Source organism: Habropoda laboriosa, unplaced genomic scaffold (genome assembly GCF_001263275.1).
Source record: "Habropoda laboriosa isolate 0110345459 unplaced genomic scaffold, ASM126327v1 scaffold126, whole genome shotgun sequence".
Lineage (NCBI taxonomy): Eukaryota > Metazoa > Arthropoda > Insecta > Hymenoptera > Apidae > Habropoda > Habropoda laboriosa.
In genome coordinates, this window is record NW_017100288.1 from 2,316,859 (window position 1) to 2,331,654 (window position 14,796).

A 14,796-nucleotide genomic window follows, 5' to 3' on the forward strand; every position below is an offset into this window, starting at 1 on the left:
TACGTACCATTTTTCCTGAAATCGGCTGACGAAGGCTAGTGATCATTGCGATTATTTGAGAGGCAGATACTACACGCGACGATTTTAAATGTATTTTCTCTTTCCGCTTTGTTTATTTCTTTTTTGTAACTTTGACATGTTACGGTGGGAAATTGAAAATTGGTAACGAGAGAAAAAGTAATCTATAGCGACGCAATTCCACAGCCTAACCACACACACTCTGCGGAAATACGTCGTGCACGATTCTCTAACCTAACGTCAGCCGCCGACAAGTTATATATTTAAAAAAAAGAAAAAAAAAAAGATTCATTATTAAAACTAGTGTCATCGTACCCATTGCCCTTCACCCAATCAAGAAGCACCTGGGCACGTGAATGAGTTATTGACAATGAATACGGAGGGTTAAACCTGAAAATCCTCGACTAAAAATATGTTATTATCTGATTTTTCATGTACTTTGTATAACGGTCTAATAATTAATACTAATGGTAATAAAAGGTATCACACAGGGAAGGTAAAATTTTTATTTCTTCTTGATGATAGGCTCTGAAAATTAAACACCTTGTTATTAAATCATCCTGGGACGATCCCGTCGTCAAAGTAAATTTTGCGAAAATTAGAGTTCAAGGCTGTTATACTTTGACTTCGAAATCTGGTCCGTTACATTCGCGAAGTGTCTTCTTGCACTAATTTTTCAATTTAACACAGTATATATTTCTTTCTTTCGTGAATGACTCTACTTTTAAATTGTACTCTTATATCCCGAGATAGATTGAAAATCATACTGAATAGACGAAGCAACCAAATGAATCATTTGATATTATTATTTTTATTATTCATTCTATGAATATTCTTAACGAATATTATTATTCATTCAACTCTTGCAATACGCATTTAATCGATAAAATAAATAGTACAAGTCTCTATTCTGGTAATGTTAACAACAACCTATAAACAATTGTTATCACCGCGTGATAACTGTTTTCAAACAGACGAAGTCGAAGGACATTCGACTTCCGTACTAAATTTAATACGAAAATTCTACGATTTCTCGTGGAACAATTATTCACGTGGATATTCCACAAATATCTAAATTGAAAATATTCTCATTTGACCAGTATTCAAGTCAACATATTTCTAATTAAATGTACTAGTTTCATTATAATTAATATCGTATTATCAACATTAACCAGAATAGAAAAAAACTACGCGGTGCAAGGAAACCTAGCCTCATCTAAGAAATAAATCACACAAAATGTTACTACTCACGAGAGTGAGTTATTACACTCACACCCGCGGTCACTGTGCTCGTCAAAAGATACTACGTAATTACAACTAGTCACCCGTGTCGATCAGGACCAATCGTCCTACGACATGATTGAGTGACCAGAGGAACTTTAACGCATGCGACTCACAGTTCGTTGAGTTAAAGCTGTCGTCTAGGCTGCCACAGCAAACTGCTACCCCCAGAGGAAGTCATCTAGGCCGCCACTGCGAAGAGGAAGTCATCTAGGACGCCACTGCTCAGAGGAAGTCATCTAGGACGCCACTGCTCAGAGGAAGTCATCTAGGACGCCACTGCTCAGAGGAAGTCATCTAGGATAGAAACAAGGAATATTATCATTTGTTCCTCGAACCATTTGATTATTTCAAAATTTTCAATATTATTTACTGCAGCGAATTTCGAAATTATCGTAATTATGACTCTAATAGAGATTCACATAGATATTTGAAGAATTGAAAAATTTAAGGCTCTCTTTAAATGGAAAAGTATTTGAAACTGTTAAACTTTTAGTTCGATAGATACTTACTTTTCAGCTCTGAGAGCTCCACCCAATGGTTTCTTCGGATGAAGCACTGACTCTAATACCGGTAACGAATTTCAGCAAGAGTAAAAGATTGAAAAGAATTAAAAAGCTAATAACGCGACCGTGTATATTATGTCCGGCGAAAAAAAACACTGACTCTATTCTTCGCGTGATTTATTTTGAAATTAGTTAATACTGTTTACTTAAAGAGCTGTGTTGCTCTGAGAAAAAAAAGAAAACAATTTGTACGCAAAAACACTGATTCTACCGACCGCATTGCGCGCGGTCAACATCTCTGGAAATAAAAACTGTTCGTTGGCAGGGAGGAGGGGCGTGTTTACTTTTTCTTTCGTACCGAGTGTTCGTCAAGAAAATACTGTATTGTTGGAGAAATGCAAAAACTTACGTGACTACACGTTTTACATTAACACAAATATCAACGTTTAATAATTATCAAGATTATTTTACGTCGCAGTACTAAATAGTGCGATATAATGAAATTAATTTGTGAAAAGTAAAAAAAATAAAAATGTTTGTTATTAGAGTTAGCAATTATTCCCTATGTTAAAAATCACGTAATATATCGCGGTTTATAAATATTCGAAAATGTTTGTACGAAGTAAAATTCCATGGCTAAACCGAACCATAAGTTAACCATAATTACGATTCTACGTAAACGATTTTAGAGAATATTTAAACTTGCGACGAAAATTGTACGTATCGGTGATTGAACTCGATATAGGGATAGTAAAAAGGCTGGAAGAATAATATTACTGATTCTACAAGATAGAAAATATCGCGACCGAAATGCAGCGAAAAGTGCAAATTATTTCAATAAAATCAAACGACTTTATGTAATTAAAAATTCCACATTACAAAGCAAAGTTTGAAACGATCAAGCCACGAATTCTTTTGTAAACTATAGATATAGAAATAAATTACGCCCGAAAGAAAGAAGCTTAATCTGTTCTTCTTGCATCTTGGTATATTGCTCGATTAATTATAATTTTTATATAAGTATACTTAGTCATACCCCCCTTTAATTATGCAATAAATATGTACCATGTATTACTATACATTGTTATATACCCACGTAAAATCAACAATAATAGAAAAAAGAAACAAATGTATACATACGATCAGCTTTGTAATAATAAATTAAATATTACCCATTACGTAATCGTCAAACCCTTGCCGATCAGTTAGTCTCTCCCTCTCTCTTCTCTCTTCATCAACCAAATATCTTAACAGAAGAGAAATATTAATTTATAACATGTATATTGAAAAGAAACGAAATTGCGTTATAATTAAATGATTAATTTAATTCGAACTCTTTTGTGGAAGTTTATGATATAATCCAAAGCTAATTGAACGTGAGAAGAAAAAACAAAAAAGATCGATGAAGAATCAAAGGAAAGTGTATTAATTAATTAAACGAAGGTAGTAAGAGAGTGTAGTGAACGTAAAATAAGTACCAGAAATGATAGAATACGCGAATGTGAATAACACGTCCTGTTCGCTCAGAGCTCGGTAACCGAATAAATTCCCCCCCGTAACATCGCCCTCTACGACCGAACAGAACATACCGAGTGGTGGGGGCAGAGCACGTTTAGACAAGTTTAGACAAGTTTGTGCGTGTTTCGGAAATTCAATGCGAATAACAATTCTGAGAATTTAACATAGAAAAACAATGCCTCGAAGCAGCTGTGCTCGGCTGACTACCTATACGGTCGGCTGTGTTTACGAGTTTTTGTAAACACCAGTTTCGCGGTGGTATATGTTCTCCGCGATCAAGTTACACACGATAAAGCCATTCAAATATTCTGAGAATTTAACATTGAAAAACTATGCCCCGGAGCAAGCGTGCTCGACCACTAATTGGCTATCGACCAATACGGCCTTCGTGCTTACAGTTTTTCTAAACACAAGTTTCGCGGTGATATATATTCTCCACGTCGAAGCTACGCACGATAAAGCAATTAAAATATCGTTCGATTTTATACAACAATTGAAGTCCCATCTGTTGAGCAGCGATCTGATAGAAATAAATTAAAAGATTATGTGTCCACTTACGCAATATCCCGCCATTTCAGTCGATTTCGAATAGATAATAAGGCGTCGTTTGAATGTTCCTTCTTTTCGACCCTTTAGCACCTATAACAGAATAAACAAACGTTTTATTTAAGGAAAATTAAATAAATATAAGCTAAAAGAAACGATTAGAAACACTTAGAGATTGATAAATTAAATTTATAATAATACCTTCTCATCACGCACGTAGTCGCTACGTCTATATTCTACAACGTCCAAGAAGTAACTAACGAATCCACAAGTGTCGTTGCTAGGATACTGGGTATAGGAGTGGGGGTAACCCCACTCCCGGACCACTTATTCGAAAATTTTCAAAAATATATTATATTCTGGCGTTAATTACACACTAATCCTATTTCACTTCCCTTGATAATAAACTGATACGTCATAAATTCTGTCAATCGATACGATGCTTCACTCTTTCTTGACAGCTAAACTTCAAAATACAGAGGACTTCGAAATAAATTAATTGCCCAGATACTCCAGAGCTCCTTCAATGCATTTTAGTTACTTGGAAATCCAATAATTTCCAACACAATTACCACAATGTCCACTTTTTCATTTGCTTGTTTTGTTAACTGTAGGGTACGTGCCCATTTGAGAGTGAAACTATCGCGAGTTGCTCTCGAGAGTCAAATTTATTAATGTCCATGGTATTGAGAGTGCTGGCAGAGAGCTGGACACATAATTTGAGAGTACTCTCGAGAGCAACTATTTCAATTGCGCAGTAATCACTTTTATCCTTTAAAAGGTTTCTATTATCACACGTAAGATCTTATTCACAGAGTATGGCAGCGGAAATTTCGAAAAGACGTTAGGATTTCAGACGTTCAGTATTTCTGTCGTTCAGACGTTTTGTAATACGTCAATCTTTGCTGTTATGGCAAGAAACTCTTTGAGAGTACTCTCGAGAGCAGCTATTTTAATTGCGCAGTAATCACTTTTATCCTTTAAAAGGTTTCTATTATCACACGTAAGATCTTATTCACAGAGTATGGCAGCGGAAATTTCGAAGAGACGTTAGGATTTCAGACGTTCAGTATTTCTGACGTTCAGACGTTTTGTAATACGTCAATCTTTGCTGTTATGGCAAGAAACTCTTTGAGAGTACTCTCGAGAGCAGCTATTTTAATTGCGCAGTAATCACTTTTATCCTTTAAAAGGTTTCTATTATCACACGTAAGATCTTATTCACAGAGTATGGCAGCGGAAATTTCGAAGAGACGTTAGGATTTCAGACGTTCAGTATTTCTGACGTTCAGACGTTTTATATACGTCAATCTTTGCTGTTATGGCAAGAAACTCTTTGAGAGTACTCTCGAGAGCAGCTATTTTAATTGCGCAGTAATCACTTTTATCCTTTAAAACGTTTCTATTATCACACGAAAGATCTTATTCACAGAGTATGGCAGCGGAAATTTCAAAAAGACGTTAGGATTTCAGACGTTCAGTATTTCTGACGTTCAGACGTTTTATATACGTCAATCTTTGCTGTTATGGCAAGAAACTCTTTGAGAGTACTCTCGAGAGCAGCTATTTTAATTGCGCAGTAATCACTTTTATCCTTTAAAACGTTTCTATTATCACACGAAAGATCTTATTCACAGAGTATGGCAGCGGAAATTTCAAAAAGACGTTAGGATTTCAGACGTTCAGTATTTCTGACGTTCAGACGTTTTGTAATACATCAATCTTTGCTGTTATGGCAAGAAACTCTTTGAGAGTACTCTCGAGAGCAGCTATTTTAATTGCGCAGTAATCACTTTTATCCTTTAAAACGTTTCTATTATCACACGAAAGATCTTATTCACAGAGTATGGCAGCGGAAATTTCGAAGAGACGTTAGGATTTCAGACGTTCAGACGTTTTGTAATATGTCAATCTTTGTTGCTAAGAACTCGACAATCCAATCGACATAAAACACCGAATTGCAGAATAAATCAACGACATACACTTCTCAACAACACTTGTATTCACTTTCAACTTATAGAAACACAATTGTCTTAAACATAAACGTTCGTTTTGCACGTGATTCTCGCTGCGTTTAAGAACGGTGGTCGGGAGCGTTCGGCAACGCTCGGAACTATTCGGGTATCCTGGATACGAAGCATTCCATGTCAAATTAGACACTTTCTTTCACTACATCATAAATTTTTTTCAAACTCAGCACAATTATCGACTTATTAAACGTTAAACTGTTAAAAAATCGAGTCAAATTTCTGATTACATAACCAGGGAACTTCTCGAAGTGATAATTGACATTATGCGCCATTTCACATAAAACCATGGACATTTTAAAATTGACATAGATAGGCTACGCATAAGTGTCTGATTTTTGCACACTGAAGCGTCTGTCGCTATTTCCACCAATTCTTGGAAATGGGACTTCGGAGTGGAGTTCGAGCGTGCCGTGAGAAACAGTAATTCGATATCGACTCCTGAATGTGAACAACTGACACTTGATATATCGGTATCCCACTCAGCACATCTCTCTTTTGTTTAGTTAAATTCGCAGAAGTCACATTTAGATGATTGTTTATAATTATTGGAAGTCTGAAATAATATTGTTGCATGCTTTAACTTAATAAAACAGCTTAATTTGTTAATTTCGCATTAAATTAACAGTTGCATGCACTAGATTAGTTAAAAATTGTTTATAATTAATGCAGTTTTGGAAATTGAAAAATTAATGCTGTTTTTGTGTAAATTACAGATGGAAATCTCAGGCCACCACAGGAATCAAGGAAAGGACTTCAACATCAGAAGAAATGAAGAAATGCAATTATTTATCAAAAAATCATTTATTTATTGTAAGATAACTACATAAAATGTATTTTACGAAGGGTTACAATATATCAGTGTTATTTTACAGCATTTTACAGTCTATTCTTCCCTTACACATTTTTTTTTTTTACGAAGCACTCATTTTTTAAATAAGTCTTGAAGTTGTTCTCGTTTTACTTTATTCTGAAGCAGAAGCTACTGATTATTACAAAATTTTTCCTCCTTCATTGTTTAGTGCTTTTTACCATGCCTTTGCAGGTCCAAAAATTCTGCACACACCATAAAATATATTGTACAATCAATTATTATACCTTGTCAGGGCTATTTAAAATAAAGACTATGAAGGAAATGGATGAAATTATTAAAAAATTGCAAAGACAGAACATGAAATATTTGAAAATGAAAAGAAAGTCGGAATGTCAAAGTGGAAGCTTTTGCGATGATCTCTTCTCGAGCGCTCGTAACAGATTAACCTCAACACAACTGTTACCCGTAAAGAGTTGCAGCTTTCTAAATATGTGATCACGTTTATTATAATCGGAAAAGCAAATTAAGGTAACTTCTTAAGTTAAAACTGCACATATAAAAAGGAAATGCATGATTGATTGCTAAACAACGTTAAAATCAATGCTTTTATCATACTTATAATCCGGTCTATATTTTGGCAATGAGTAAGACAAGGAAACTGATGGAAAGAAACAAGCATAGCATTAAAGAAACGAGTTATACAAGGAGAGATATACGGATAGACAATGACAGAAAATTCAAAAGTGAAACTAACGCCATCTCGTGTTTGGTGACGCTAAATACGACTTTTTAACAGGAACACAGAATGTATGCAGGGGTATTAGACAAGGAACGCACTAGTGTGCGAGAAGGATAGAGAGAAAACGTTTTCTATTGGTCCGTGGTCCGCAGAGCTCCGCCCCTCAGAGCCTCAACCACGTGGTGCGGTGAAAAATCGTTAATAACTCGATAATTAGTATAATTTTGTGGACTTTTAGAATTGAGGAATGAAGTACAAACCTTCAGCAACTTTCTCATGTAGTTTTTAATGCTCTAGACCCTTCCAGAAATTAGTTATTAACAATTATTGTGCAGAGTGTCGGCAGCGATACCGCACACCCTTCTAGTTTTTTATTAATTTTGTACATCTGCACAAATATTTTATACTCTTTTATACATGCGTTCGAAAGGCTATTCCTTTATCTACTTTCTCCTTCAATTTTCATTAACACATCTGTCGTAATTTACGAGATACTAAACATTACTTGGGTAAGTACTACACTCGTCGTATTCAAGCGTAATAAATTTCTGGCATTTTCATTAATAACTCATTATTTACAATGAATTTGTGAACTTTTAGAATTGAAGAATGAAGAGTGGACCTTTAGCTATTTTCTCATATAGACGTTAATGCACTAGACCCTTTCAATAATTAGTTATTAACAATTATTGTGCAGAGTGTCGGCAGCGATACCGCACACTCTTCCGGTTTTTCATTAATTTTGTAGTTTTGCAAAAATATTTTGTGCACTTACAACTAACTATATGCATCTAGAAGACAACTCCCTTAGCTATATTCTCATATAACTTTTATTATCATATTCGGTTTAATTTAAGAGTTATTAAACATTCTTTGAGAGAGTATTACACTTGTCGTATTCAATCGTAACATATTTTCGTTATTTAAATAGATACGCGTGATTAATTATGCACTTTGAAGCATGCAGAATGTAGAATGGACTTTTATTCATCATCTGCAATTAGTTTGGTAACCCTAAGTGGTGTAGTTAATTAGATATTAGCAATTGTTTATAACAGTTAAATATACTCGAGTACGATGATTAGGAAACTTTCCCATATAATGTTTAATAACTCCTAAACTAAACCGAAAATGTTAATAAAAATTATATGAGAATATAGCCAAAGGAGTCACCTTTCAGATGCTGATAGCTACTTGCATAAGAATTTAGTAGAAAGCTGTGAAATTATTGAAAAACCGTAAAGGTGTGCGGTATCGTTTCCGACATTACACACTAAAATTGTTAATAACAAATTATTGAAAAGGTCCAGTGCATTAAAATCTATATGAGAAAATAGATAAAGGTCCACTCTTCATTCTTCAATTCTAAAAGTGCACAAATTCTTTGTAAATAATGAGTTATTAATCATTTTTCCGTGGCCTATGGGAGAGCCTCTATTCATCGCACTCGAGATGTTATAAACAATTGCTAATATCTAGTAAACCACGTCACCTACAGTTATAAAAATTATTGGAGAATATAAATAAAAGTCCATTCTACATTCTCCAAGCTTAAAAGTGCATAATTAATCACGCATTGCTATTGAAATAATAAAAACGTGTTACGATTGAATGCGAAGTGTGTAACATTCTCCCAAAGAATGTTTAATAATTCTTAAACGAAAGCGAATATGTTAATAGAAATTAGACGAGAATCTAGCCAAAGGAGTTGCCTGTGAGACGCATATAGTTAGTTGCATGAGAATTTAGCAGAAATCTATGAAATTATTGAAATACCGTAAAGGTATGCGGTATCGTTCCCGACATCACGTATTAAAATTGTTAATAACTAATTATTGGAAGGGTCTAGAGCATTAAAATGTATATGAGAAAGTTGCTGAAGGTCCATTCTTCATTCTTCAATTCTAAAAGTTTACAGAATCTTCGTCGTTATTGAGTTATTAATGATTTTTCATCTGACCACGTAGCTGAGGCCCTGAGGGGCGGAGCTGAGCGAACCGCCAGCCAATAGGAAGCGTTTTCTCTCTATCCTTCTCGCACACTAGTGCTGTCCTTGTCTACTATCTCTATATCTTATTGAAATGTCGTAGTTCGCATCTCCAAACGCGAGATGGCGCTAGTATCGCCCGCCATTTTTCTCTCTCCTTGTCTAGCACTATATCTTTCCTTGTCTAGCACTATATCTTTCCTTGTCTAACACATTACTCTGTTGCTATCCTTCTTTACCTCTATTTAATTCTTTGTCTAACTCAGTTTTCTAAATAGTACTATCCATATCTACTGTTATTCTTTTCCTTGTCTCCCTTCGCTCTATTGTATTTAGCTATCCCCATCATCCCTATTAATACTTATATTAAATTTCTAATTGCTTAACATTACTAATAATTTAGATAGTAAAATACAGTTGCTGGCTTATTTTAAAGTACTTTATTTATAGAATTATGGCGACCACCAAAGTAAGCGAGTCGTACAGCAACGCAGTTCTCTGAAAATGCTACGCAGTTCGACAGCCCAGGCGGCGACATACGTATAGAGTGTACGAAGCGAAAGTCGCGGTAGTCGTGGCTCGTACGTTCGATAGGCAACATCGTGTTACTGAAGACAGTCTGAAATCATTTTCAAGCCCGTTCCATTTCCCACAGAATAATTACTGTTTCTTGTTAAATAATAATTTAGGTAATAGTTTATAATTATTGGATGTATTAAATGAATTTGTTGCATGATTAACTTAGTACAACCGCTTAATTTTTTAATTTCAACGAAAGAAATAGGGGTAGACAGAGGTAAAATTAGTGACATTATTTAAGTTAGAAAAGGAAAGGAATAAGGTTACACAAGGATAGGGAATTTTTCACAACAAAACTTACATCGTGTCAGGGTTTGGCTGAGCGAACGAACGGCTCGTTACTGCGAGCACAGAATGTGAGCAGAGGTATTAGGCAAGGACCGCACTACTGTGCGAGAAGGATAAAGAGAAAACGCTTCCTATTGGCCAGCGTCCCGCTGAACTCCGCCCCCCAGAGCCTCAACCACGTGGTCCGGTGAAAAATCATTAATAACTCAATAATTACGATGATTTTGTGAACTTTTAGAATTGAAGAATGAAGTACAAACCTTCAGCAACTTTCTCATGCAGTTTTTAATGCTCTAGACCTTTCCAGTAATTATTTATTAACAATTTCAGTGCGTGATGTCGGGAACGATACCGCACACTTTTACGGTTTTTTAATAATTTCACTGCTTTCTACTAAATTCTCATGCAAGTAACTATATACATCTGAAAGGGGACTCCTCTGGCTATATTCTCATATAATTTTATTAACAATTTCAGTGCGTAAAGTCGGGAACGATACCGCACACTTTTACGGTTTTTTAATAATTTCAGAGCTTTCTACTAAATTTTCATGCAAGTAACTATATACATCTGAAAGGGGACTCCTCTGGCTATATTCTCATATAATTTTTATTAACATTTTCGGTTTTGTTTGAGAGTTATTAAACATTATATGGGAGAGTTCCCTAATCGTCGTACTCGAGTATATTCAACTATTATAAACAATTGCTAATATCTAGTAAACGACATCACCCACGGTTATAAAAATTATTGGAGAATATAAATAAAAGTCCATTCTACATCCTGCATGCTTCAAAGTGCATAATTAATCATGCATATCTATTGAAATAACGAAAACATATTACGATTGAATACGACGGGTGTAATACTCTCTCAAAAAATGTTTAATAACTCTTAAACTAAACCGAATATGTTAATGAAAATATAACGGGAAAGTAGCTAATGGAATAGCCTTTCGAACGTATGTATGAAAGTGCAGTCATGCATATCTATTGAAATAATAAAAACGTGTTACGATTGAATGCGAAGGGTGTAATACTCTCTCAAAAAATGTTTAATAACTCTTAAACTAAACCGAGTATGATAATGAAAATATAAGGGGAAAGTAGCTGATGGAATAGTCTTTCGAACGCATGTATGAAAGTGCACAAAATATTTTTGCAAAACTACAAAATTAATGAAAAACCGGAAGAGTGTGCGGTATCGCTGCCGACACTCTGCACAATAATTGTTAATAACTAATTATTGAAAGGGTCTAGTGCATTAACGTCTATATGAGAAAATAGCTAAAGGTCCACTCTTCATTCTTCAATTCTAAAAGTTCACAAATTCATTGTAAATAATGAGTTATTAATGAAAATGCCAGAAATTTATTATGCTTGAATACGACGAGTGTAATACTTACCCAAATAATGTTTAATATCTCGTAAGTTACGACAGATATGTTAATGAAAATTAAAGGAGAAAGTAGATAAAGGAATAGCCTTTCGAACGCATGTATAAAAGAACATAAAATATTTGTCCAGATGTACAGAATTAATGAAAAACCAGAAGGGTGTGCGGTATCGCTGCCGACACTCTGCACAATAATTGTTAATAATTAATTACTGGAAGGGTCTAGAGCATTAAAAACTACATGAGAAAGTTGCTGAAGGTTTGTACTTCATTCTTCAATTCTAAAAGTCCACAAAATTATCCTAATTATCGAGTTATTAACGATTTTTCACCGCACCACGTGGTTGAGGCTCTGAGGGGCGGAGCTCAGCGGACCACGGACCAATAGAAAACGTTCTCTCTCTATCCTTGTCTCCCACTAGTGCGTTCCTTGTCTAATACCTCTGTATACATTCTGTGTTCCTGTTAAAAAATCGTATTTAGCGTCACCAAACACAAGATGGCGTTAGTTTCACTTTTGAATTTTCTGTGCTTATCTACCCATATTCTTTTCCTTGTCTACCTCATTTCTGATTGGTGAATACCTCGATGAGTAAGCATGATTAAATATATTGGATTACCTGGTAGAACTGTTCACGATCTTTTGATAGCAACAGTTGAATCATGTACTAATAAACAATTACGTTACTTTCTTATTTATAATTTTATAATTACGTTTGATTCTAAGTCTAACCACTAAATATTAATGTTGTAACCTTATTTTATGCTAAATCGGTAACGTTGGGAGCGATACGAAAATGATAAGGGTCTCCTCAACCCCAATGCGGCGGATAAAAAATGCCATAAGATGTTATCCTGTACGTTGGTTGTGCTAGAACCCTGGGGTTGTGTGACAAAAAAATATATTGGGTGCGTGTACTACTCTCACATCTCGTCTGCACTCAAAAAATTTGTTCATCTATTGGTAAATCAGACTTCCAATTATAGGACCTTTACTTATATCACTAATAAGATGCAAAACCTAATCTGTGCTTATATAAATTACAAAAAATGTAAAAATAAAGTTGCAGTAAATATGATAGATTCTTATTTAAAATTGAAATACTGAATTTAAAAACCGCATATGACAAAATATTCATTATATTCAACAATTATAAATCTCATAGGGAATTTATGTTTCGTATATTAGCAATTTCAAAAACTTACAAATGGCGGGAATAACCGTTTTATAATATTTCGTGATGTGATGTTTTTGTTCATTATTGTTAACTGTTTTGCTACAATATTGTCATAAATACTATGGTAAATTCGTTCTTTTATAAATGTGTGTGAAAGTTGGTCATTTATTTATACATTCGTTCGTCTGTAGTGGCTAGTAGTAAATCATTAGGTTGTTGCCTATCAAATGAGGTTATCTCGTAAAAAGTTTGTAATCTTGTAGTAATACAAAATAAATTGTCTTTACAATGGATATTCCAGCGACGCAAATATTCGACGATGATGATTTTACACCGACGCAAAAACTTCTCCATTCTACACCGCAAGAAGGAATTCAAGTAAACATAAATTAAATATTTTTGCTACTCCGTTTTTTACAGTTACATTTAAATTCTTTAAATCTGTTTAATGTTTACGTATAATTATATATTTCTTTTTTATTAACAAACAAATATCCAATTAAGAAAGGAGTTACTAAAGTTGGTAGACATCCAGATTGCAATATTGTATTGATTGATCAGGTAAGTGCCTTATTTTTTATAGTTTTGAACAAATGAGTATTTCCATGCTAAATATAATTCAATAAAATGTAATAATTATTAATACTTCAAACATTAAAATATGTTCAACACAAAATAGTATAGGTAAAAATTAAAATACAATAATAATTGTGTTTGCAAATTTATTTCTTCAATTTTTACATCATTTATACATTATTTCATTCTTCTTTGTGTTTTTATAAAAGTGTGATAATTTTAACATGTCATATTTCTATGCTTTACATACTTTTAAGTACTTATATCTAATAAAAATACAATTTTATTGTTAGATTTTTCACATAATGATAAGATTAAATTAATTTTCTATTATGGATGCAACAGAATTGGTAAACAGTATTTTTACAGTTCTTCTTTTAATGTACCAGATGCTGTGTTTAATTTGTTCTCATTAAAGTTAATAGAGTTCCAAAAATCTTTTTCCCCAAAGTTTGTAGTGCTTTCCATGTGAATCTTATCTGGTCCAGCAATGCGCAAATAGTGCAATGGTTTATCACTTGGATTTAGTCTTGGCCATTTAGCACCACCAACATTTGGAACTCTAAATCAATTAAAACAAAAAGAGAAATAAAACGTATGAGAATATAACATAAATTGATTCCTTCAATTTACGTATTATTACTCACCCATCAGTTGCAAATGATACCCAGAAATCAATTAAAATCCTTTGCATTTTTATGTCGGTTGGTGTTGTTGTGGGATTAAGATAAGGAGTATCTACAACAAAGTACGCATCATCCGCATGGCTCACACCTATACAAAATATTCAATACATGTGACTGCCTTCCTCTTTTCCATTGATTAATTTTTTAGTCTTAATAATATACCATAATTGTTGGTAGTTCCACTCATAGCATCACTGAGACTTTGTGCACCTCTATAAGTATAATAATAATACCAGACAGGTTGTTTATTAACTTTAGCTTGCATTCTAGCTACTTTTTCACTGTCAACAACAAAGAATCTATCACTGGCTACTTGAATCAAAGGCTTTAATGTTGCACTGTCAATTTTTTTGGATCCAAAGTAGTGATTCTTGATAAGTTTAGCTACTTCAATGTGCTTCTCTTTAGGTAGGGTATAATTGTAATCAAGGAAATGAGGTGCAAGGAGCTCCCAATTTTCTTCCAATGTTTTCAAGGCTTCTGGTTTAGCAATAAATTCTACGAAAATTTGCGATGTTAAAGCACAACTCAAAAACATACGAAAATCTCTTTATCTTCATTGTGCTATATTTCTTACCAGCAACTGGATACAATCCTTCTTCACTGGTCACTCCAGTAACCCATGGAACATCTTGAACATCACCACTACTCACGATTT

The 14,796-nt window shown here is 34.0% G+C and overlaps 2 protein-coding genes across 2 annotated transcripts in view; one reads left to right on the forward strand and one right to left on the reverse strand.

Moving 5' to 3' along the window:
• Nucleotides 1–13,008: 13,008 nt before the first annotated feature.
• The window catches only part of LOC108573722 (mediator of DNA damage checkpoint protein 1), a 10,269-nt gene continuing 8,481 nt past the window's right edge, over nucleotides 13,009–14,796 (forward strand). The window contains exons 1-2 of the mRNA XM_017936194.1: nucleotides 13,009–13,261; nucleotides 13,337–13,437. Of these exons, the coding sequence (XP_017791683.1) occupies nucleotides 13,165–13,261; nucleotides 13,337–13,437 (198 nt within the window). The 5' untranslated portion in view covers nucleotides 13,009–13,164. The remainder of the gene's footprint in view (nucleotides 13,262–13,336; nucleotides 13,438–14,796) is intronic.
• Nucleotides 13,816–14,796, reverse strand: part of LOC108573771 (venom carboxylesterase-6-like) — a 2,393-nt gene continuing 1,412 nt past the window's right edge. The window contains 4 exon segments of the mRNA XM_017936249.1: nucleotides 13,816–14,014; nucleotides 14,100–14,226; nucleotides 14,301–14,636; nucleotides 14,716–14,796. The exon segment at nucleotides 14,716–14,796 is cut by the window's right edge and continues 14 nt beyond it. Coding sequence (XP_017791738.1) covers nucleotides 13,816–14,014; nucleotides 14,100–14,226; nucleotides 14,301–14,636; nucleotides 14,716–14,796 — 743 coding nt within the window.